General features: G+C 63.6%; 1 protein-coding gene across 1 annotated transcript; it reads right to left on the bottom strand.

The window, feature by feature from the left end:
- Positions 1 to 4: 4 nt before the first annotated feature.
- HACL2 (2-hydroxyacyl-CoA lyase 2) lies at positions 5 to 14411 on the bottom strand. Its single transcript, XM_075134061.1, has 17 exons — positions 14327 to 14411; positions 12672 to 12739; positions 11271 to 11406; positions 10944 to 11145; positions 9428 to 9555; positions 9179 to 9317; positions 8853 to 8964; positions 6973 to 7072; positions 5764 to 5861; positions 4479 to 4615; positions 4261 to 4395; positions 4061 to 4175; positions 2131 to 2300; positions 1978 to 2048; positions 1820 to 1891; positions 1606 to 1711; positions 5 to 464 (listed from the first exon to the last, which is right to left on the bottom strand). The coding sequence occupies exons 3-17, from the start codon at positions 11382 to 11384 to the stop codon at positions 286 to 288; spliced, it is 1878 nt and encodes a 625-aa protein (XP_074990162.1). The 5' UTR covers positions 11385 to 11406; positions 12672 to 12739; positions 14327 to 14411; the 3' UTR covers positions 5 to 285.
- Positions 14412 to 20749: the final 6338 nt, after the last annotated feature.

Below are 20749 nucleotides of genomic sequence, written 5' to 3'. Positions count from 1 at the left end.
CGGGCTTTGTGCGTGTGTTGGTGCGACGCCGGCCCGACAAAGTGTGTGTGGGGGGGGTGACAGCCCCGAAAATGTCACTTCGGGTGTCCCCAGGGTGTTGGCACCCAAATGGATGGTAGAGGACGAGGGGGGTGGGCACACGGTGCTGTTTTATTGCCGGGGGGGGGGTGAAGCGGCTGTCCCCCGGGATGGGGCACAGCACCAGCGTCACCCAAAACCACCCCTTTCCTCTGTGTCCCCCCCCCCAGCTGGGGACACGGCCAGGACATTTTGGGGACACTGTCCCTAGACGGAGATGGAGCCGTCGCGGAAGTCGGTTTTGCCGATGAGGGCGTTGATGAGGACGGGGTGGCCTTGGCGGCACGCATCCTGCGCGGCGCGGAGGACGGCGTCCAGCCGCTCGCGGTCCGGGCGACCAACCACGAAGCCTTTGCCGCCCAGAGCTTCGGCCACCGCGTGGTAGTCTGTAGGGAGGGGACAGCGGTGGTGGCCCTGTCACCTCCGTGGGAATGGCTTGATAGTGGGGTGATACAGGGCCACCGCGAGGGGTCAGTATGGGGTGACACTGGGCTACTGTGCCCCATCCTCCCCGGGGTGACACGGTGCCACCAGGCATGGCCTGATCCTCCCAAGGGTGACACGGTGCCACCAGGCATGGCCTGATCCTCCCAAAGGTGACACGGTGCCACCAGACATGGCCTGATCCTCCCAAGGGTGACACGGTGCCACCAGGCATGGCCTGATCCTCCCAAGGGTGACACGGTGCCACCAGGCATGGCCTGATCCTCCCAAGGGTGACACGGTGCCACCAGGCATGGCCTGATCGAGAGTGACACGGTGCCACCAGACATGGCCTGATCCTCCCAAAGGTGACATGGTGCCACCAGGCATGGCCTGATCGAGGGTGACACGGTGCCACCAGACATGGCCTGATCCAGGGTGACACGGTGCCACCCGGCATGACTTGATCCTCCCAAGGGTGATATGGTGCCACCAGGCATGGCCTGATCCAGGGTGACACGGTGCCACCAGGCATGGCCTGATCCTCCCAAGGGTGACACGGTGCCACCAGGCATGGCCTGATCCAGGGTGACACGGTGCCACCAGGCATGGCCTGATCCAGGGTGACACAGTGCCACCCAGCATGACTTGATCCTCCCAAGGGTGACACGGTGCCACCAGATATGGCCTGATCCAGGGTGACACGGTGCCACCCGGCATGACTTGATCCTCCCAAGGGTGACAGGGTGCCACCAGGCACGGCCTGATCCAGGGTGACACGGTGCCACCAGGCACAGTCCAATCCAATCCTTCCTAGAGATGATGTGACCATTGACTGTGGCTTGATGGTCCCCAAAGTGACGTGATGTCACCAGGCATGGCCTGATCCTCCCTAGAGTGACGTGGTGACACCTGGGACAGCTCAATCTACCCCAGGGTGACACAGTGCCACCGGGCATGGCTCGATCCAGGGTGACACGATGCCACCAGACACGGCTTGATCCACCCCAAGGTGTCATGATGCCACCAGGCATGCTTCAACCCACCCTAGGGGTCACCTAGGTGTCCCCAAATCTGGGGACAAAGAGGGGACACGGTGCTCACCCAGGTACTTGAGGCCACACGCCACGTTGCTGCCCAGCAAAGCCACTTGCTCCCGGGCAATCTGGCTCCAGCACGCGTCGTTGCCCACCAGCGCGATGACCGGCGTCTGTAGGGGACAAAGCACGGGGCCACCGCGCCCCGGTGACACCCTGGGACGGGGACAAGACCCCATTTCCCCCCCCCCCTCCAGACCCCATTTTTGGCGTCATCTCACCTTGTGCCGCACGAAGGTGTCGAACTCCATCAAGCTGTAACCCAGCGAGCCGTCACCGTAGAGGACCCAAACCTGGCACCGGGGAGGGGACAAACACCGTGAAGCCACGCGGGTGACGCGGTGGCCACCGTCCCCACTGGCCACCGCATCCCAGTTACCTCCGCGTCGGGACGGCAGAGCTTGGCGCCGAGCGCGAACCCTCCGCCGACTCCCAGCGTGCCAAAAGCTCCTGCGGAGACAACAGCCGGCGGCGTCACCCGCGTGTGTCACCCCCTAAGGTGACAGCGTTCCCCGGGGTGGGGGGTCCTTACCGGGGTCCAGCCAGGCGAGGGGACGTCGGGGACGGACGATGTAGGCGGCGGTGCCCACAAAGTCCCCCCCGTCGGCTACGAGGAGGCTCTCGGGGGGCAGCAGCGCATCCAGGCGGTGCAGCAGGTCCAGGGGGTTCAGGTGTTGCGGGGTGGGGGTCGCTGCCTTCTCCCTGTTTGGGGGGAGACCCCCCCCCACCCCGGGGCAAGGAAGAGGTAGGTGGGATCCCCCTCCCAGTTGGAAATGGGTTGGGATCCCCCAAGGACTGGGAATGGGGACGCCCCCCAGTTGGAAATGGGTTGGGATTCCCAAGGACTGGGAATGGGGACGCCCCCAGTTGGAAATGGGTTGGGATCCCCCAAGGACTGGGAATGGGGACGCCCCCAGTTGGAAATGGGTTGGGATCTCCCAAGGACTGGGAATGGGGAGCCCCCCAGTTGGAAATGGGTTGGGATCCCCCAAGGACTGGGAATGGGGATGCCCCCCAGCTGGAAATGGGTTGGGATCCCCCAAGGACTGGGAATGGGGACGCCCCCAGTTGGAAACGGATTGGGATCCCCCAAGGACTGGGAATGGGGACGCCCCCCAGTTGGAAATGGGTTGGGATTCCCAAGGACTGGGAATGGGGACGCCCCCAGTTGGAAATGGGTTGGGATCCCCCAAGGACTGGGAATGGGGACGCCCCCAGTTGGAAACGGATTGGGATCCCCCAAGGACTGGGAATGGGGACGCCCCCCAGTTGGAAATGGGTTGGGATTCCCAAGGACTGGGAATGGGGACGCCCCCAGTTGGAAATGGGTTGGGATCTCCCAAGGACTGGGAATGGGGAACCCCCCAGGACTGGGAATGGGTTGGGATCCCCCAAGGACTGGGAACGGGGAGCCCCCCAAATCAGAAAGGGGCTGGGATCCCCCCCAAAAAAGGCCAAGATCCATGCCCCTCCCCGTCCCCATCCCAGTCCCTGTCCCCATCCCTCTCCCTCTCCCTGTTCCCATCCTCGTGGTTGTCCCCATTCCCATGCCTTGCCCTGTCCCCGGGCCTGTCCCTGTCCCCATCTTTGTGCCTGTTCCCGTCCCCATGCTTGTCCCCATCTCCATAACTGTCCCCAGCCCTGTCCCTGTCCCCATCCCTGTCCCCTCCCCGTCCCCATCCCTGTCCCCATCCCTGTCCCTGTCCCCATCCCTGTCCCCTCCCCATCCCCTCCCCTGTCCCCATCCCTGTCCCTGTCCCCATCCCTGTCCCCATCCTCATCCCCGTGCCTGTGCCCAGCCCTGTCCCTGTCCCCATCCCAGTCCCTGCGCCTCTCCCTCTCCCAGTTCCCATCCTCGTGGTTGTCCCCATTCCCATGCCTTGCCCTGTCCCCAGCCCTGTCCCTGTCCCCAGCCCTGTGCCCATCCCTGTCCCCTCCCCTGTCCCCAGCCCTGTCCCTGTCCCCAGCCCTGTCCCTGTCCCCAGCCCTGTGCCCATCCCTGTCCCCTCCCCTGTCCCCAGCCCTGTCCCTGTCCCCATCCCTGTCCCCATCCTCATCCCCGTGCCTGTGCCCAGCCCTGTCCCCAGCCCTGTCCCTGTCCCCAGCCCTGTCCCTGTCCCCAGCCCTGTGCCCATCCCTGTCCCCTCCCCTGTCCCCAGCCCTGTCCCCATCCTCATCCCTGTGCCTGTGCCCAGCCCTGTCCCCAGCCCTGTCCCTGTCCCCAGCCCTGTCCCTGTCCCCAGCCCTGTCCCTGTCCCCAGCCCTGTGCCCATCCCTGTCCCCTCCCCTGTCCCCAGCCCTGTCCCCATCCTCATCCCCGTGCCTGTGCCCAGCCCTGTCCCCAGCCCTGTCCCCAGCCCTGTCCCTGTCCCCAGCCCTGTCCCCAACCTCGTCCCCAGCCCTGTCCCTGTCCCCAGCCCTGTCCCCTCCCCTGTCCCCGTCCCCGTCCCGCGGGCGCTCACCGGTTCGCCTGCTCCTTTTTCCGATCGGCCTCGCGCAGCCCCTCCACCCAATCCCCGGGGCAGGCGTAGCCCCGCAGGCTCCGCGCCAACCGCGCCACGAAGGAGGCGGCGTCGCCTGCCGAGAACGCCCAACTCGTCACACCCCACGCGGCCCATTTCAGGTGGGGGGTGGCAGGGTGGGGGGCGGGGGGGGGTCTCACCTTGCACGGCGAGCCGAGGTTTCCAGAAGACATCGGAATTGCGGAGGAGCTGCACCCGATCCCGGTTAACGGCCACGACGACGGCGCGGCGACCGAAAAGGCGCCCGTAGGAGAGGCGAAAATCACAGACGGCACCTTTGGGGACAGGCAGAGGGTGGCACCGTGGGGATGGGGACACCGGGGGTGTCACCCCCCCCCCCCCAGCCGCATCCCGGTACCTGCCAGCAGCACCAGGTCGGCATCGCGGAGGGCGTCGCGGCGGTTCTGGCGCAGGAGGAGGGGGCTGCCGGGGGGGAGAAGCCCCCGCGCCGCACCCCCCAGGTAGCAGGGGATGCCCAGGGTCTCCAGCGCCGCGCTGGGGGTAGGCGGGCGTCAGCGTGTACCGAAAACGGCTCGGTTGGGCTCCAAAATGGCTCAGTTTAGCCCCAAAAAGTGGCTCAGTCGGGCTCCCAAACTGGCTTCGTTGGAGACCCAAAACCGCCTTGGTTTGGCCCCAAAAATTGGCTCAGCTGAGCCCAAAAACTCGCTCAGTCAGGCCCAAATCTGGCTCATTTGTCCCCAAAGTGGCTGATTCACCCCCAAAGCGGCTCAGCCGTCCCCAAACCCGCTCCTCTGTCCCCAAACCATCTCATCTGTCCCCAAACCCAGCTCAGCTGTCCCCAAACCCGTTTGTCCATCCCCAAACTGGCTCAGCAGACCCCAAATTGGCTGATCCATCCCCAAACCCAGCTCAACTGTCCCCAAACTGGTTCGTCCGTCCCCAAACTGGTTCGTCCCTCCCCAAACCGGTTCGTCCGTCCCCAAACCGGTTCGTCCGTCCCCAAACCGGTTCGTCCGTCCCCAAATTGGCTGATCCATCCCCAAATCCGGCTCAACTGTCCCCAAACCGGTTTATTCATCCCCAAACCAGTTTACCCATCCCCAAACCAGTTCATCCATCCTCACACCAGCTCAGCTATCCTCAAACTTGGCTCAGCTGTCCCCACACCAGTTCAGCTGTCCCCACACCAGTTCAGCTGTCCCCACACCAGCTCAGCTGTCCCCAAATTGGCTGATCCATCCCCAAACCCAGCTCAACTGTCCCCAAACCAGTTTACCCATCCCCAAACCAGTTCATCCATCCCCAAACCAGTTCATCCATCCCCAAACTGGCTCAGCTGTCCCCACACCAGCTCACCAGACCCCAAATTGGCTGATCCATTCCCAAACCCAGCTCAACTGTCCCCAAACCAGTTTACCCATCCCCAAACCAGTTCATCCATCCCCAAACCAGTTCATCCATCCCCAAACTTGGCTCAGCTGTCCCCACACCAGTTCAGCTGTCCCCAGATTGGCTGATCCATCCCCAAACCCGGCTCAACTGTCCCCAAACCGGTTTACCCATCCCCAAACCAGTTCATCCATCCCCACACCGGCTCAGCAGCTCCCAAATTGGCTCCACCATCCCCAAAACCGGTTCACCCGTCCCCAAAACCAGTTCACCCGTCCCCAAAACCAGTTCACCGTAGCTCCTCGGCCGGCGTGGGCGGCAGCATGGCCTGGCTGCCCACCAGTACCAGTGGCTTCGTGGCCCGGCTCACCAGCTCCGCGCACCGCTGCACCTGTGACCCAAAACCGCCTCGATCAGCCCCAAAACCGGCTCGGTTGGGCACCAAACCCAGCAGGGTTGGCCCCAAAACCCAGCCCTGTCGAACCCTAAAACTGACTCAGCTGAACCCCAAAACCAGCTTAGTCAGGCCCCGAAACTGGCTCAGCTGAGCCCCAAAACCAGTTCAGTTGGGTCCCTAAACCAGCCCGCTTGGACCCCAAAACTAGCTCAGTTATCCCCAAAAACCAGCTCAGGTGAGCCCCAAAATCAGCTCAGTTGGGCCTCAAAAACTGGCTCAGCTGAGCCCCAAAACCAGCTTAGGAGAGCCCCAAAACCAGCTCAGGAGAGAGCCCCAAAACCTGGCTCAGCTGAGCCCTAAAATCAGCCCAGCTTAGCCCCAAAACCAGCTCAGCTGAGCCCCAAAACCAGCTTGGGCCCCAAAACCAGCTCAATTGGGCCCCAAAAGCAGCTCAGCTGATCCCCAAAACCAGCTCCACTGAGCCCCAAGCCTGGCTCAGTCAGCCCCAAAACCCAGCTCAGCTGAGCCCCAAAAGCGGCTCAGTCAGCCCCAAAAACTGGCTCAGCTGAGCCCCAAAACCAGCTTAGGAGAGCCCCAAAACCAGCTCAGCAGAGCCCCAAAACCAGCTCAGCAGAGCCCCAAAACCTGGCTCAGCTGAGCCCTAAACTCAGCCCAGCTTAACCCCAAAACTGGCTCAGCTGAGCCCCAAAACCAGCTCAGGAGAGCCCCAAAGCTGGCTCAGCTGAGCCCTAAACTCAGCCCAGCTTAACCCCAAAACTGGCTCAGCTGAGCCCCAAAACCAGCTCAGGAGAGCCCCAAAACTGGCTCAGCTGAGCCCTAAACTCAGCCCAGCTTAACCCCAAAACTGGCTCAGCTGAGCCCCAAAACCAGCTCAGGAGAGCCCCAAAACCTGGCTCAGCTGAGCCCTAAACTCAGCCCAGCTTAACCCCAAAACTGGCTCAGCTGAGCCCCAAAACCAGCTGATTTAACCCCAAAACCCAGCTCTGCCATACCCCAAACCTGCCCCAACCAGCCCCCACCTCCAAGACACCCCAAAACCCCCAATCCACGGGTGGGGATGGGGGGGGGTCACCCCAAAACCCACCTCATCCTCGGTGGCCAGCGGCACCTGCACGGGCAACGGGGACACGTCCCGGGGCTCCCAGGCACCCGCAAAGAGGTTTCGGATGTAGTTCTGGAGGTACCTACGGGGGGTTGGGGTGCTGGGACCCCTTGGGGACGTGCCCAGCACCCCCAGCGCCAAGCTCCCAGCACCGCCATCGCCCAGCACCACCACCACCCAGCACCCCCTGTGCCCAGCAGCCAGCACCCCCAGGTCTCACACCCAGCACTCCCAGTGCCCAGAAACCAGCAGACCCAACACCCAGCACCCCCACCGCTCAGCACCCCCACTGCCCAGCACCCAGCACCCCCAGTGCCCTGCACCCCCAGTGCCCTGCACCCAGCACCCCCAGTGCCCTGCACCCAGCACCCCAAACACCCACCATCCAGCACCCCACAGGTCTCACACCCAGCACCCCCAGTGCCCAGAAACCAGCAGACCCCACACCCACCACTCCCACCGCTCAGCACCCCCAGTGCCCTGCACCCCCAGTGCCCTGCACCCAGCACCCCAAACACCCACCATCCAGCACCCCACAGGTCTCACACCCAGCACCCCCAGTGCCCAGAAACCAGCAGACCCCACACCCAGCATCCCCCCCACCCAGCACCCCCAGTGCCCTGCACCCCCAGTGCCCTGCACCCCCAGTGCCCTGCACCCAGCACCCCCATAGGTCTCACACCCAGCACCCCCAGTGCCCTGCGCCCCTTATGCACAGCACCCCCAGTGCCCTGCGCCCAGCACCCCAAACACCCAGCACCCCCACAGGTCTCACACCCAGCACCCCCAGTGCCCAGAAACCAGCAGACCCCACACCCAGCACCCCCCCCACCCAGCACCCCCAGTGCCCTGCACCCAGCACCCCACAGGTCTCACACCCAGCACCCCCAGTGCCCAGAAACCAGCAGACCCAACACCCAGCACCCCCACCGCTCAGCACCCCCAGTGCCCAGCACCCAGCACCCCCTGTGCCCTGCACCCAGCACCCCACAGGTCTCACACCCAGCACCCCCAGTGCCCAGAAACCAGCAGCCCCAACACCCAGCACCCCCCCGACCCAGCACCCCCAGGGCCCTGCACCCAGCACCCCACAGGTCTCACACCCAGCACCCCCAGTGCCCAGAAACCAGCAGCCCCAACACCCAGCACCCCCCCGACCCAGCACCCCCAGGGCCCTGCACCCAGCACCCCACAGGTCTCACACCCAGCACCCCACGTCTCACACCCAGCACCCCCAGTGCCCAGAAACCAGCAGACCCCACACCCAGCACCCCCAGTGCCCTGCACCCAGCACCCCACAGGTCTCACACCCAGCACCCCGAAACCAGCAGACCCAACACCCAGCACCCCCCCGACCCAGCACCCCCAGGGCCCTGCACCCAGCACCCCACAGGTCTCACACCCAGCACCCCCAGTGCCCAGAAACCAGCAGACCCAACACCCAGCACCCCCCCACCCAGCACCCCCAGTGCCCTGCACCCAGCACCCCACAGGTCTCACACCCAGCACCCCGAAACCAGCACCCCCCCCACCCAGCACCCCCAGTGCCCTGCACCCAGCACCCCACAGGTCTCACACCCAGCACCCCGAAACAGGCAGACCCAACACCCAGTACCCCCCCTACCCAGCACCCCCAGTGCCCTGCACCCAGCACCCCACAGGTCTCACACCCAGCACCCAGAAACCAGCAGACCCAACACCCAGCACCCCCACCGCCCAGCATCCCCAGCACCCCCCCCACCCAGCACCCCAAAACCAGCAGACCCAACACCCAGCACCCCCACCGCCCAGCATCCCCAGCACCCCAGCACCCCAGCACCCCAGCACCCGTCGGAGGGGCGGAGGGGGGTGCCGCTGCTCACCACTGCACCACCTTTCCCCGCAACCCTCGGGCGCTCTTGGTGCCACCGATCTCCTTCTCCACCACGTGGAAGGGGTAGAGAACGTCGATGGGGACCTCCACGAAGACGGGTCCTACGGGATCGGGGTGTCGGGGTGGGGAGGACCCCCACGTCACCCCAAAACCACTTTTGGGTGCTAAACCCCCTCAATTCAAACAGCAGCGCCCCAAAAAACGCCGCTGCAAACCACGAGTAACCCACGGTGGGGACCAAACCCACCAACCCGAGCGCCTTAGGGGTGGTTTTGGGGTGTCGTCTGTCCCCCGCGCCCCCCTCTATTATTTTACCGGGGGTCCCCGACTGCGCGGTGGCGATGGCTTCGCGGAAGGTGGGGACGATGTCACGGACGGCGCGCACCGAGACGCAGGCTTTGCAGAGCGTCTTGAAGAGCGAGAGTTGGTCGATGTCCTGCAGCGCTCCCCGACCCTACGGAGAGGAGAAAAATGAGCCTCGAACCCCCAAAACGGGGGGGGGAAAACTCCCCAAAAAATGAAGACGAGATGGGATTTTATTGGGGTGCCCCCCCCCCCCCCCACCTTCTGCAGCGAGGCGGCCGCTCCCCCGATGAGCAGCAGCGGCGATTCGGCCATCTGGGCGTTCTTGACGGCTGTCACCGTGTTGGTGACGCCGGGACCGGCGGTGACGGCGGCGACGCCGATACGACCTGCGGGGAAATGGGGGGGGGGTGGAAAGGGGTCCCTCTGCACCCCGATTTTTGGCTGGGGGTTCAGGGCACGCTTGGTTGCTCATCTCTTGGCACCCAAGTGCTTGAATTAGCTCCGAGGGGGGAAAAATAGGGACAAAACCCCCCACAGAAGGACCCTGGCCACCCACAAAGTCTTTGAACCCTCCTCAGGTCAACCAGGACCCCACCAAGCTGGGACACCCCAAAATCCTCATCCATTGGGGCCGGAGAAGGTGCTGGCCGTGGGGTCACCTTCTCCTCGTCCTGTCCTCACCGGAGCTGCCAAATTATCTCCAGAGGGACAAAACCCCCCACAGAAGGACCCTGGACACCCACAAAGTCTTTGAACCCTCCTCAGGTCAACCAGGACCCCACCAAGCTGGGACACCCCAAAATCCTCATCCATTGGGGCCGGAGAAGGTGCTGGCCATGGGGTCACCTTCTCCCCATCTTCTCCTCACCGGAGCTGCCAAATTATCTCCGGAGAGAATAAATGAGGACAAAACCCACCATGGAGAGTGTTTGAACCCTCCTCAGGTCAACCAGGAGCCCACCAAGCTGGGACACCCCAAAATCCTCATCCACTGGGACAGGAGAAGGTGCTGGCCGTGGGGTCACCTTCTCCTCATCCTGTCCTCACCGGAGCTGCCAAATTATCTCCAGAGGGACAAAACCCCCCACAGAAGGACCCTGGCCACCCACAAAGTCTTTGAACCCTCCTCAGGTCAACCAGGATCCCACCACGCTGGGACACCCCAAAATCCTCATCCATTGGGGTCGGAGAAGGTGCTGGCCATGGGGTCACCTTCTCCTTGTCCTCTCCTCACCGGAGCTGCCAAATTATCTCCAGAGGGAATAAATGAGGACAAAACCCACCATGGAGAGTGTTTGAACCCTCCTCAGGTCAACCAGGACCCCACCAAGCTGGGACACCCCAAAACCCTCCATCCATTGGGACAGGAGAAGGTGCTGGCCGTGGGGTCACCTTCTCCTCGTCCTGTCCTCACCGGAGCTGCCAAATTATCTCCAGAGGGAATAAATGAGGACAAAACCCACCATGGAGAGTGTTTGAACCCTCCTCAGGTCAACCAGGAGCCCACCAAGCTGGGACACCCCAAAATCCTCATCCATTGGGGCCGGAGAAGGTGCTGGCCATGGGGTCACCTTCTCCCCATCTTCTCCTCACCGGAGCTGCCAAATTATCTCCAGAGGGACAAAACTCCCCACAGAAGGACCCTGGACACCCACAAAGTCTTTGAACCCTCCTCAGGTCAACCAGGAGCCCACCAAGCTGGGACACCCCAAAACCCTCCATCCATTGGGGCAGAAGAAGGTGCTGGCCATGGGATCCCCTTTCATATCCGCACCCGAGAGCCTGGAGACGGCATCGGCGGCGAAGACGGCGGTGGCCTCATGCCGGGTGTCCACCACGCGGATGCCCAACTTCTCGCTGGCCACCAAGATGGGTGAGATGTGGCCACCAGCCAAGGCGAAGAGGAAGCGGACGCCGTGTGCCTTCAGCACCTCCGCCACCAGCTCACCACCGTGCCGGGAGCTTCGGGGGTCCACCTGCACGGCGGAGGAGTTCACCGGGAGGATGTACGCGGCGTCACCATCCCTTTACCGAGCCGGGATGGCTTCAAAAATAGGCGTTTTTCGGTAAAATCGCAATGTTCTCACCCGTTTCATCCTACCTTATGCCGAAGCTGGTAGAGGAGCCCCAAGCGATACGCCACGCCCAGCAGCGCCGCCGCCAGCACCGCCAGGAGCCCGGCACAGGCGCAGCCGATGCCGGCAAGGAGATCCATGGGGATGCCGGTGTGCCGGGAGCTGGAAAAGGTTGGCGGGATGGAGGAAAAAAAAACAAGAAAAAAAAAACCCCAAAAGCCATGAGATGGGGTTGCACCGACGGGGGATGTGCCGAAACCACCGCGGCGGCACGGCACGGTGCCACCGTCCCCCAACCCTGGGATGGCGGCGGTGAATTGAACCCGGATTAATTAAACCCAGATTAATTGAACCCAGATTAATTGAACCCAGATTAATCGAACCCAGTTTAACTGAGCCCAGTGAATTGAACTCGGTTTAATTGAACCCAAGGATTTGAACCCAGTTTTATCGAACCCAATGAATTGAACCTGGTTTCACTGAACCCGGTTTAATTAAACCCAGTTTAATCGAACCCAGTGAACCCAGTTTAACTGAACCCGGTTAATCAAACCCAGTTTAAATGAACCTGGTTTAATCGAACCCAGTTTAACTGAGCCCGGTTTAATCGAGCCCAGTGAATTGAACTCGGTTTAATTGAACCCAGGGATTTGAACCCAGTTTTATCGAACCCAATGAATTGAACCTGGTTTCACTGAACCCGGTTTAATTAAACCCAGTTTAATCGAACCCAGTGAACCCAGTTTAACTGAACCCGGTTAATCAAACCCAGTTTAAATGAACCTGGTTTAATCGAACCCAGTTTAACTGAGCCCGGTTTAATCGAGCCCAGTGAATTGAACTCGGTTTAATTGAACCCAGGGATTTGAACCCAGTTTTATCGAACCCAATGAATTGAACCTGGTTTCACTGAACCCGGTTTAATTAAACCCAGTTTAATCGAACCCAGTTTAATCGAACCTGATGAACTGAACACAGTTTAACTGAACCTCCTGAATTGAACCTGGTTAACTGAACCCAGTTTAATCAAACCCAGTTTAATCGAACCCAGTGAACCCAGTTTAACTGAACCCGGTTAATCAAACCCAGTTTAAATGAACCTGGTTTAATCGAACCCGGTTTAATCAAACCCGGTTTATCTGAACCCGATTCATTAAACCCAGTTTAATCGAACCTGGTTTAATCAAACCCGGTTTATCTGAACCCGATTCATTGAACCCAGTTTAATCGAACCCGGTTTAACTGAACCTGCTGAATTGAACCCAGCTTAATTGAACTCAATTAATTGAACCCAGTGAATTGAACCCAGTTTAATTGAACTCAGTGAATTGAACCCCGTGAATTGAACCCAGTTTAATCGAAACCCAGTACCACTTCTCCGGCTCAGCCCCGTCGCCCGCCCAAACCCAGCTCATTTGCATAATTACCACTTAACGAAAGCGGCGGCGGCGCCTCGGCGTCAGTCTGCTGCAATTCCTGGCGCGGGAGTAAAGACCTGAGGGGAAGAGGCGGATGAGACCAAACCCGGCCTAATTTCCCCCCAAATATGCACCGGTTTAGCCACTTCCCGCACCCGGAGCGGATTCAGACGCCGAATTTTCTCCTTAAACCCCAATTTCCCCCTTTTTGGGCTTAAAAAAAAAGGCGGGTGGGTGTTGCAGCTCGCCGGCGGCAAATGCAAGAGCGAAATGGGGCAAAAAAAAAAGGCTGAAATTGGGCAAAATAATCCCACTTTGGGGGCGGTTTTGGGGTTCGGGCTGGTGGTACCTGGGGGAGGGCGAGGTGACAACGGGTCCCTGTGACAGAGGGGACAAGTTTCTACCCCGTTACGGTTGCTCCGCTGGTTCCTTGTCCCCTCTGTCCCCATGGCCACCCCTGTCCTGACCCTGATACCATGGCCCGATTGTCCCCTCTGTCCCCACAGCCACCCAATTGTCCCTCCATCCCTGTGGCCACCCTTGTCCCTATTGTCCCCTCTGTCCCCACGGCCACCCAATTGTCCCTCCATCCCTGTGGCCACCCTTGTCCCTATTGTCCCCTCTGTCCCCACGGCCACCCAATTGTCCCTCCATCCTTGTGGCCACCCTTGTCCCAATTGTCCCCATGGCCACCCTTGTCCTGATTGTCCCCTCTGTCCCCACGGCCACCCAATTGTCCCTCCATCCCTGTGGCCACCCTTGTCCCGATTGTCCCCTCTGTCCCCACGGCCACCCAATTGTCCCTCCATCCCTGTGGCCACCCTTGTCCCGATTGTCCCCTCTGTCCCCACAGCCACCCAATTGTCCCTCCATCCTTGTGGCCACCCTTGTCCCAATTGTCCCCATGGCCACCCTTGTCCTGATTGTCCCCTCTGTCCCCACGGCCACCCAATTGTCCCTCCATCCCTGTGGCCACCCTTGTCCCGATTGTCCCCTCTGTCCCCACGGCCACCCAATTGTCCCTCCATCCCTGTGGCCACCCTTGTCCCGATTGTCCCCTCTGTCCCCATGGCCACCCAATTGTCCCTCCATCCTTGTGGCCACCCTTGTCCCAATTGTCCCCATGGCCACCCCTGTCCCGATTGTCCCCTCTGTCCCCACGGCCACCCCTGTCCTGTCAGTCACCCCAACACTGTGGCCACCCTTGTCCCAATTGTCCCCCCCATCCTTGGGGTCCCTTTTGTCCTTATGGTCACCCTGAACCTGTCACCACCCTTGTCCCCCCCCCCCCCATGGCCACCCCGTCCTTGCTGTCCCCCCCCCCCCCCATGGCCACCCCGTCCTTGCTGTCCCCCCCCCCCCATGGCCACCCCATCCTGCCCCCCCTCTCCGTGGCCACCCCTGTCCTTATTGTCACCGCGGCCACCTCTGTCCCTAGTGCCCCCCCCGGTGCCTGTGACACCCCAGGGCCCCCCCAAACCCCTTCCTCGCCCCGGTCCCCCCGTTACTGTGCCCATGTCCCCCCACCACAGGCCGGCGACACCCCCCCCCCCCCCGGGGACCCCCTGTCCCACGCCCCCCCACGGGTGTCCCTCCGGTCCCACGCCCCCCCCTCGAGACCCCCCCCGTTACCATGACACCCCCCTTGTTACCATGGCACCCACCCGGGCCCGGGGTCTCCCCGCTGCCCCCGCAGCCACCTGCCCTTCCCGGAAGCACCGCGCCTCGCGGCCCCGCCCACACCTGGCGGCCACGCCCATATTCATAAGCCCCGCCCGCAGCCCCGCCCGTGACCACGCCCCCCGTACCGTCTGGTGGGGGGGGAGCCTCTGGCCCCCGAGCGTCCCCCTGCGCCGCCGCCTGAGTCACGTGACGCGACCTTCCGGCACCGCCCCCTCCTCCGGCGGGCGCTCTGGCGTCACTGGTCCGCGCACCGCCCCCACCTCCTCCCCGCAGCGGGGCGCGCTGATTGGCGGCTCGCGGGGAGGGGCGGGGCCTCTCTTGGTCCTCGGGGGACTGGGCGGGGCTGGCGAGGGGCCAGGGCGGGGCAGAGGCTAAGAGCGAGGGCGGGCCCAGGGGCGAGGGGCGGGGCTAGGGGACGGGGGCGGGATCAGGGGCGGGGCGGAAGGCGGGGCCTGGCAGGGGAGTCCCCCATGGGGGTTCCCCCATGGGGGGGTTTTACGTGGAGGTCTCACTTGGGGGTCTCAGTTAGGGGGGTTTTATGGGGAGGGGGCTCACTTAGGGGGCTCCCATGGGGGGGCTCCCATGGGGGTCCCACTTGGGGGGTCTCCCATGGGGGGGTCTCTTTTGGGGGGGGGGTCTCCCATAGGGTTCTCATTTGGGGGGGTCTCCCATGGGGGTGTCTCTTGGGGGGGGTCTCCCATGGGGGTCTCTCTTGGGGGGGTCTCCCATGAGGGGGGTCTCCCATGGGGGTCTCCCATGGGTGTCTCTCTTGGGGGGGTCTCCCAGGGGGGTCTCACTTGGGGGGGGTCTTCCATGGGGGTCCCACTTCGGAGGGTCTCCCATGGGGGTCTCACTTGGGGGGGGTCTCCCATGGGGGGTCTCTCTTGGGGGATCTCACATGGAGGTCTCCCATGGGGGTCCCACTTGGGGGGTCTCCCATGGGGGCGTCTCCCACAGGGTGTCCCATGGGGGGGGGGGGGTCTAACAAGGGGGGTGGTCTCCCATGGGGTCTCCCATGGATCTTCATAAGAGTAGGGATCTCCCATGGGGGGAGTCTATCATAGGGGTCTCCCATGGGGGGGCCCCAAGGGGTTGCGTGCACACAACCTCCTGCAGAAACACGCGTGGGCACATCCACCGGCCTTTGCACGGGGGGGACCCAGGCGTCCGGGAAGCTGCCCCGCCCCCAGGGCCGTGTTGGGGACCCAGGGCTCCTGTCACCCCCCCACCCCCCAAAACCCTTCCCGGTCCCGTCCCCCCCGGTGGGGGGGGGGTGCAGAAATTCCCGCCCGGCTCCGTGGCAGGAAACTCCGGGGCTCCGTCACGGCCGGGGGAGGCGAAATCCCCCGGGAAGGGGAGGGGGGGACACACTTCCCCTCCGCGGTGACGTCACCACCGGGCACCCCCCACCCCACCCCCACCCCCATTCCAGGGTGCCAAGGGGACCCAGGCGTCCGGGCACCCAAGGGGGGGGCGGGGCAGTCCCCGGACGCCTGGGTCCCCGTTCCAGCCTTCCGCTCCCCCCCCCGGTGTCCCCCGGGTTCCCCCCGCCCCCGGTGTCACCGGTTCCTCCCCGGTCTGTCCCCACCCCCGGTGCCGGTCTGTCCCCGCCCCCGGTCCCCCCCCCAGTCCAGCCTGTCCCCCTCCGGTGTCCCCCCCGGTGTCGATCTGTCCCTCCCCGGTCCCACCGTTGTCCCCTCCCCGGTCCCACCGGGATTCCCCCCGGTCCCCTCCCGGCCCCTCCCGGTCACCCATGGTCCCTCCCCATCCCCTCCCCGGTGTCCCCGGCCCCTCCCCGGACCCCTCCCGGTCCCCCCGTAGCCCAGCCTGTCCCCTCCCGTGTCCCCCCCGGTGTCGGTTTATCCCTCCCCCGGTGTCGGTCTGTCCCTCCCCGATCCCTCCCCGGTGCCACCGTGGTCCCCGCCCAGTCCTGCCGGTCCCCTCCCGTGTCCTCCCCGGGGTCGGTCTGTCCCCCCCCGGTCCCACCGTTGTCCCCCTCCCCGGTCCCTTCCCGACCCCGCCCGAACACCCATGGTCCCTCCCCATCCCCTCCCCGGTGTCCCCGGCCCCTCCCCGCTCCCTCCCCATCCCCTCCCCGGTGTCCCCGGCCCCTCCCTGGACCCCGCCCGGTCCCCCCCGTCCCCCCCCCCCCCCGCCCCCACCGGTCCCTCTATAAGGCGGCTCCGCCGTTCGGCCCCTGCCGCGATGCCGCCGCTCGCCGACCCCGAGAGCCCCCCGCCGCCTCCCTGCCGCTGCCGCTGCCGCTCCCGGGGCCGCCGCTGCCTCCTCCCGGTTCTCGCCGCCCTCGGAGCCGCCGCGCTCGGGGCCGCCGCTGCCGCTGTCGCGCTCCTGGGGGTGCTCCGGGGGGGGACCCCGCCGCAGGTGGGCACCGGGGGGGGGGCCGTGTGTCCGTCTGTCCGGTTGTCCCGGTGTCTGTCCGGTTGTCCATCTGTCCGTCTGTCCGGTTGTCCATCTGTCCATCTGGCCGGTTGTCCCAGTGTCCGTCTGTCCGGTTGTCCATCTGTCTGGTTGTCCATCTGTCCAGGTATCTGGTTGTCCATCTGTTTGGTTGTCCCAGTGTCCGTCTGTCCGGTTGTCCGTCTGTCCGGTTGTCCCAGTGTCCGTCTGTCCGGTTGTCCATCTGTCTGGTTGTCCATCTGTCCAGGTATCTGGTTGTCCATCTGTTTGGTTGTCCCAGTGTCCGTCTGTCCGGCTGTCCGTCTGTCCAGGTATCTGGTTGTCCGTCTGTCTGGTTGTCCAGGTATCTGGTTGTCTGTCTGTCCACCTTGTCCAGGTGTCCGTCTGTCCAGGTGTCCCAGTGTCCATCTTGTCCAGGTGTCCATCCATCTTGTCCAGGTGTCCATCTTGTCCAGGTGTCCATCTTGTCCAGGTGTCCATCCATCTGTCCATCTTGTCCAGTTGTCCGTCTGTCCAGGTGTCCATCCATCCTGGTGTCCTGGTGTCCATCCATCTGTCCATCTTGTCCAGGTGTCTGTCTGTCCAGTTGTCCATCTGTCCAGGTGTCCATTCATCTGGGGCTCCATCCATCTGGGGGGATGTTCATCTAGGGGGTCCGTCCGTCTGTCCATCCGTCCGGGTGTCCATCCGTCCAGGTGTCAGGTTGCCCGTCTGTCTGGGGGTCTGTCCAGTTGTCCATCTTTCTGACTGCCCACTTGTCTGTCTGTCCGTCAGTCTGGGTGTCCATCTGAGTGTCCCTCCCTCCAGGCTGTCCGTCTGTCCAGGTGACTGCCTGGGTGTCCATCCAGGTGTCCATCCTTCTGTCTCCCCAGGTGGCCGTCTGTCCGTCCATCTGGGTGTCCATCCATCCAGGTGGCCGTCTGTCCATCCATCTGGGTGTCCACCTGTCTGGGTGTCCAGTTCAGTTGTCCATCTGTCCAGGTGCCCATCTGGTTGTCCGTCTGTCCACCCATCCGGGTGTCTACCTGGGTGTCCAGTTGTCTGTCTGTCTGTCCGGGTGTGCATCTGGCTATCTGTCCAGGTTCATCCATCTGGGTGTTCTTCCTGCCCAGGGGTCTGTCCGTCTGTCTGTCTGGGTGTCCATCAAGCCAGGCATCTGTCCACATGTCTGTCTTTCTGGCTGTCCAGGTGTCCGTCCATCTGGCTGTCCACCCATCCAGACATGTCTGTCTGTCCGGGTGTTCATCCGAGTGTCTCTCCGGGTGTCTGTGCAGGTGTCCATCCACCTGGGTGTCCGTCTGTCTGCCCAGGGGTCCGTCCATCTGTCCAGACGTCCCTCTGGATGTCCATCCACCTGGGTGTCCGTCTGTCTGCCCAGGGGTCCGTCCATCTGTCCAGACGTCCCTCTGGATGTCCATCCCTCTGGGTGTCCGTCCGGTTGTCCATCCATCCAGGCTTCCCCCCCCTCCATCCTTCCGGGTGTCCGGTCCTCCGCGTGTCCGTGCGTCCATCCAGGTTGCGCATCCCGCTGGTGTCCGCCTGTCCGTCCATCCGCCTGTCCCCGGGGTGTCCGTCCACCTGGGCCGGGGCGAAGGAGGATGCATCAAGCCTCCAACCCTACCTCCCCGTGCCTCAGTTTCCCCATCCCTAAAGACATCAAATCCAGGGGTCACCCCCTTTCCCGGGGACCCCCCCAAAATACCCAACGGGGTTGGTGGAAACTCCCCAAATCCCGACACGACACCCAACTTCCCCTTCACCGGGGGGGGGGGGACACACATGGGGACAAGGATGCTTGGGTCCTTCCCACCGATGACATTCTCTTTCCTTTCCCTTGCAGGGTGCTACGGCCGCCCACATGCTGCTGAGTGCTGGTAAGTCCCTCCCCCCCCCCCCACCCTCCCGCCAGGCCTGAGGCCACGGTGAGGGGCTCCGGGGAAGGCGGTGGCGGGTTGTCCTCCTTTAGGCGGCTCGCCCAGTCATCTCGAAAGCGTCGCGCGGGTTCCTCCTTCCGCCTTCGGGGAGGAAATGTCACCCCGGGCCTGGAGCATCCGGGGGTGTCACAGGGCGGCCGCGGTGCCCAGGGCGTCACGGAGTGTCCCTAGGGTGTCACGGAGCATCCTCTGTCCCTGTGGTCCCCAGGGCGTCACGGAGTGTCCCTAGGGTGTCACGGAGCATCCTCCATCCCTGTGGTCCCCAGGGTGTCACGGAGCATCCTTCGTCCCTGTGGTCCCCAGGGTGTCATGGAGTGTCCCTAGGGTGTCACGGAGCATCCTCTGTCCCTGTGGTCCCCAGGGTGTCATGGAGTGTCCCTAGGGTGTCACGGAGCATCCTCCATCCCTGTGGTCCCCAGGGTGTCACGGAGCATCCTCTGTCCCTGTGGTCCCCAGGGTGTCATGGAGCATCCTTCGTCCCTGTGGTCCCCAGGGTGTCATGGAGTGTCCCTAGGGTGTCACGGAGCATCCTCCATCCCTGTGGTCCCCAGGGTGTCATGGAGTGTCCCCAGGGTGTCACGGAGCATCCTCTGTCCCTGTGGTCCCCAGGGTGTCACGGAGGGTCCCCAGGGTGTCACAGAGCATCCCCTGTCCCTGTGGTCCCCAGGGTGTCACAGAGCATCCTCCATCCCTGTGGTCCCCAGGGTGTCACAGAGCATCCTCTGTCCCTGTGGTCCCCAGGGTGTCACGGAGGGTCCCCAGGGTGTCACAGAGCATCCTCCGTCCCTGTGGTCCCCAGGGTGTCACGGAGGGTCCCCAGGGTGTCACAGAGCATCCTCCGTCCCTGTGGTCCCCAGGGTGTCACGGAGCGTCCCCAGGGTGTCACAGAGCATCCTCCATCCCTGTGGTCCCCAGGGTGTCACGGAGGGTCCCCAGGGTGTCACAGAGCATCCCCTGTCCCTGTGGTCCCCAGGGTGTCACAGAGCATCCTCCATCCCTGTGGTCCCCAGGGTGTCACAGAGCGTCCCCAGGGTGTCACGGAGCATCCCCTGTCCCTGTGGTCCCTTGGTCCCATCCCAGGTACCCCTGGGTGGGCTGTGGTGGCCAGGAGCACCAGGGAGGGCTGCAGCACCCATTTCCCATCAGGGACCCCCCTTTCCCAGCGGGGACACCCCATTTTCCACCCCCATCCAGCTCCCAGGAGCCCCCTCACCCAATTCTCAAGACCTGGGTGCCCTGTGGAGGGCTGTAGCACCCACCTCCCATCAGGGGCACCCACTACCAGGGAGGGGCACCCATTTCCCGTTGGGGACCCCTGTTTCCCATCAGGGGCACCCATTCCCCATGAGGACCCCCCATCTCCCATTGGGGACCTGCATCTCCCATCAGGGGCACCCATCTCCCATCAGAGACACCCATCTCCTGTTGGGGGCACCCATCAGCAAGCAGGAGCACCCACCTCCCATCGGGGACCCCCACCTCCCATCAGAGACCCCCATCCCCCATCGGGGTCACCCCATCTCCCATTAAGGGCACCCATCTCCCATCAGAGACACCCATCTCCAGTTGGGGGCACCCATCACCAAGCAGGAGCATCCATCTCCCATCGGGGACCCCCACCTCCCATCAGGGTCACCCCATCTCCCATCAGGGTCACCCCATCTCCCATCAAGGGCACCCATCTCCAGTTGGGGGCACCCATCACCAAGCAGGAGCACCCATCTCCCATCGGGGACCCCCACCTCCCACCAGAGACCCCCATCTCCCATCGGGGTCACCCCATCTCCCATCAGGGCCACCCATCTCCCATCAGGAGCACCCACCACCGACCAGAAGCACCCACCACCCCTCTCCCCTCTTCTCCCCCCCCCCAAGGCTCGTTGGCGGTGCCATCGGAACCCAGTTGGCGCTACGAGGAAGGCATCAACGGCGTCTTCCTCAGCGGTGACGTTCAGGTGACAACCGGCAAACTACGGGTGACAGCGGGTGGCCTCTACCTCCTCTACGGCCAATTCGCCCTCACCTGCACAGCACCCACCTGTCCCCCCGGCA

Source organism: Calonectris borealis, chromosome 31 (assembly GCF_964195595.1).
Source record: "Calonectris borealis chromosome 31, bCalBor7.hap1.2, whole genome shotgun sequence".
In the NCBI taxonomy this organism is placed as follows: domain Eukaryota; kingdom Metazoa; phylum Chordata; class Aves; order Procellariiformes; family Procellariidae; genus Calonectris; species Calonectris borealis.
Note: the sequence above shows the minus strand (reverse complement) of the source record. Positions and strands in the feature narration are given on the sequence as shown.

Coding starts and splice junctions, on each gene's coding strand:
- HACL2 (XM_075134061.1), bottom strand. CDS start 11,384: ATGGATCTCCTTGCCGGCATCGGCTGCGCCTGTGCCGGGCTCCTGGCG. Junction 4,176..4,260: donor ACCTCGGCTCGCCGTGCAAG/GTGAGACCCCCC, acceptor CGTTCTCGGCAG/GCGACGCCGCCTCCTTCGTG. Junction 1,892..1,977: donor TCTGCCGTCCCGACGCGGAG/GTAACTGGGATG, acceptor CCCCGGTGCCAG/GTTTGGGTCCTCTACGGTGA.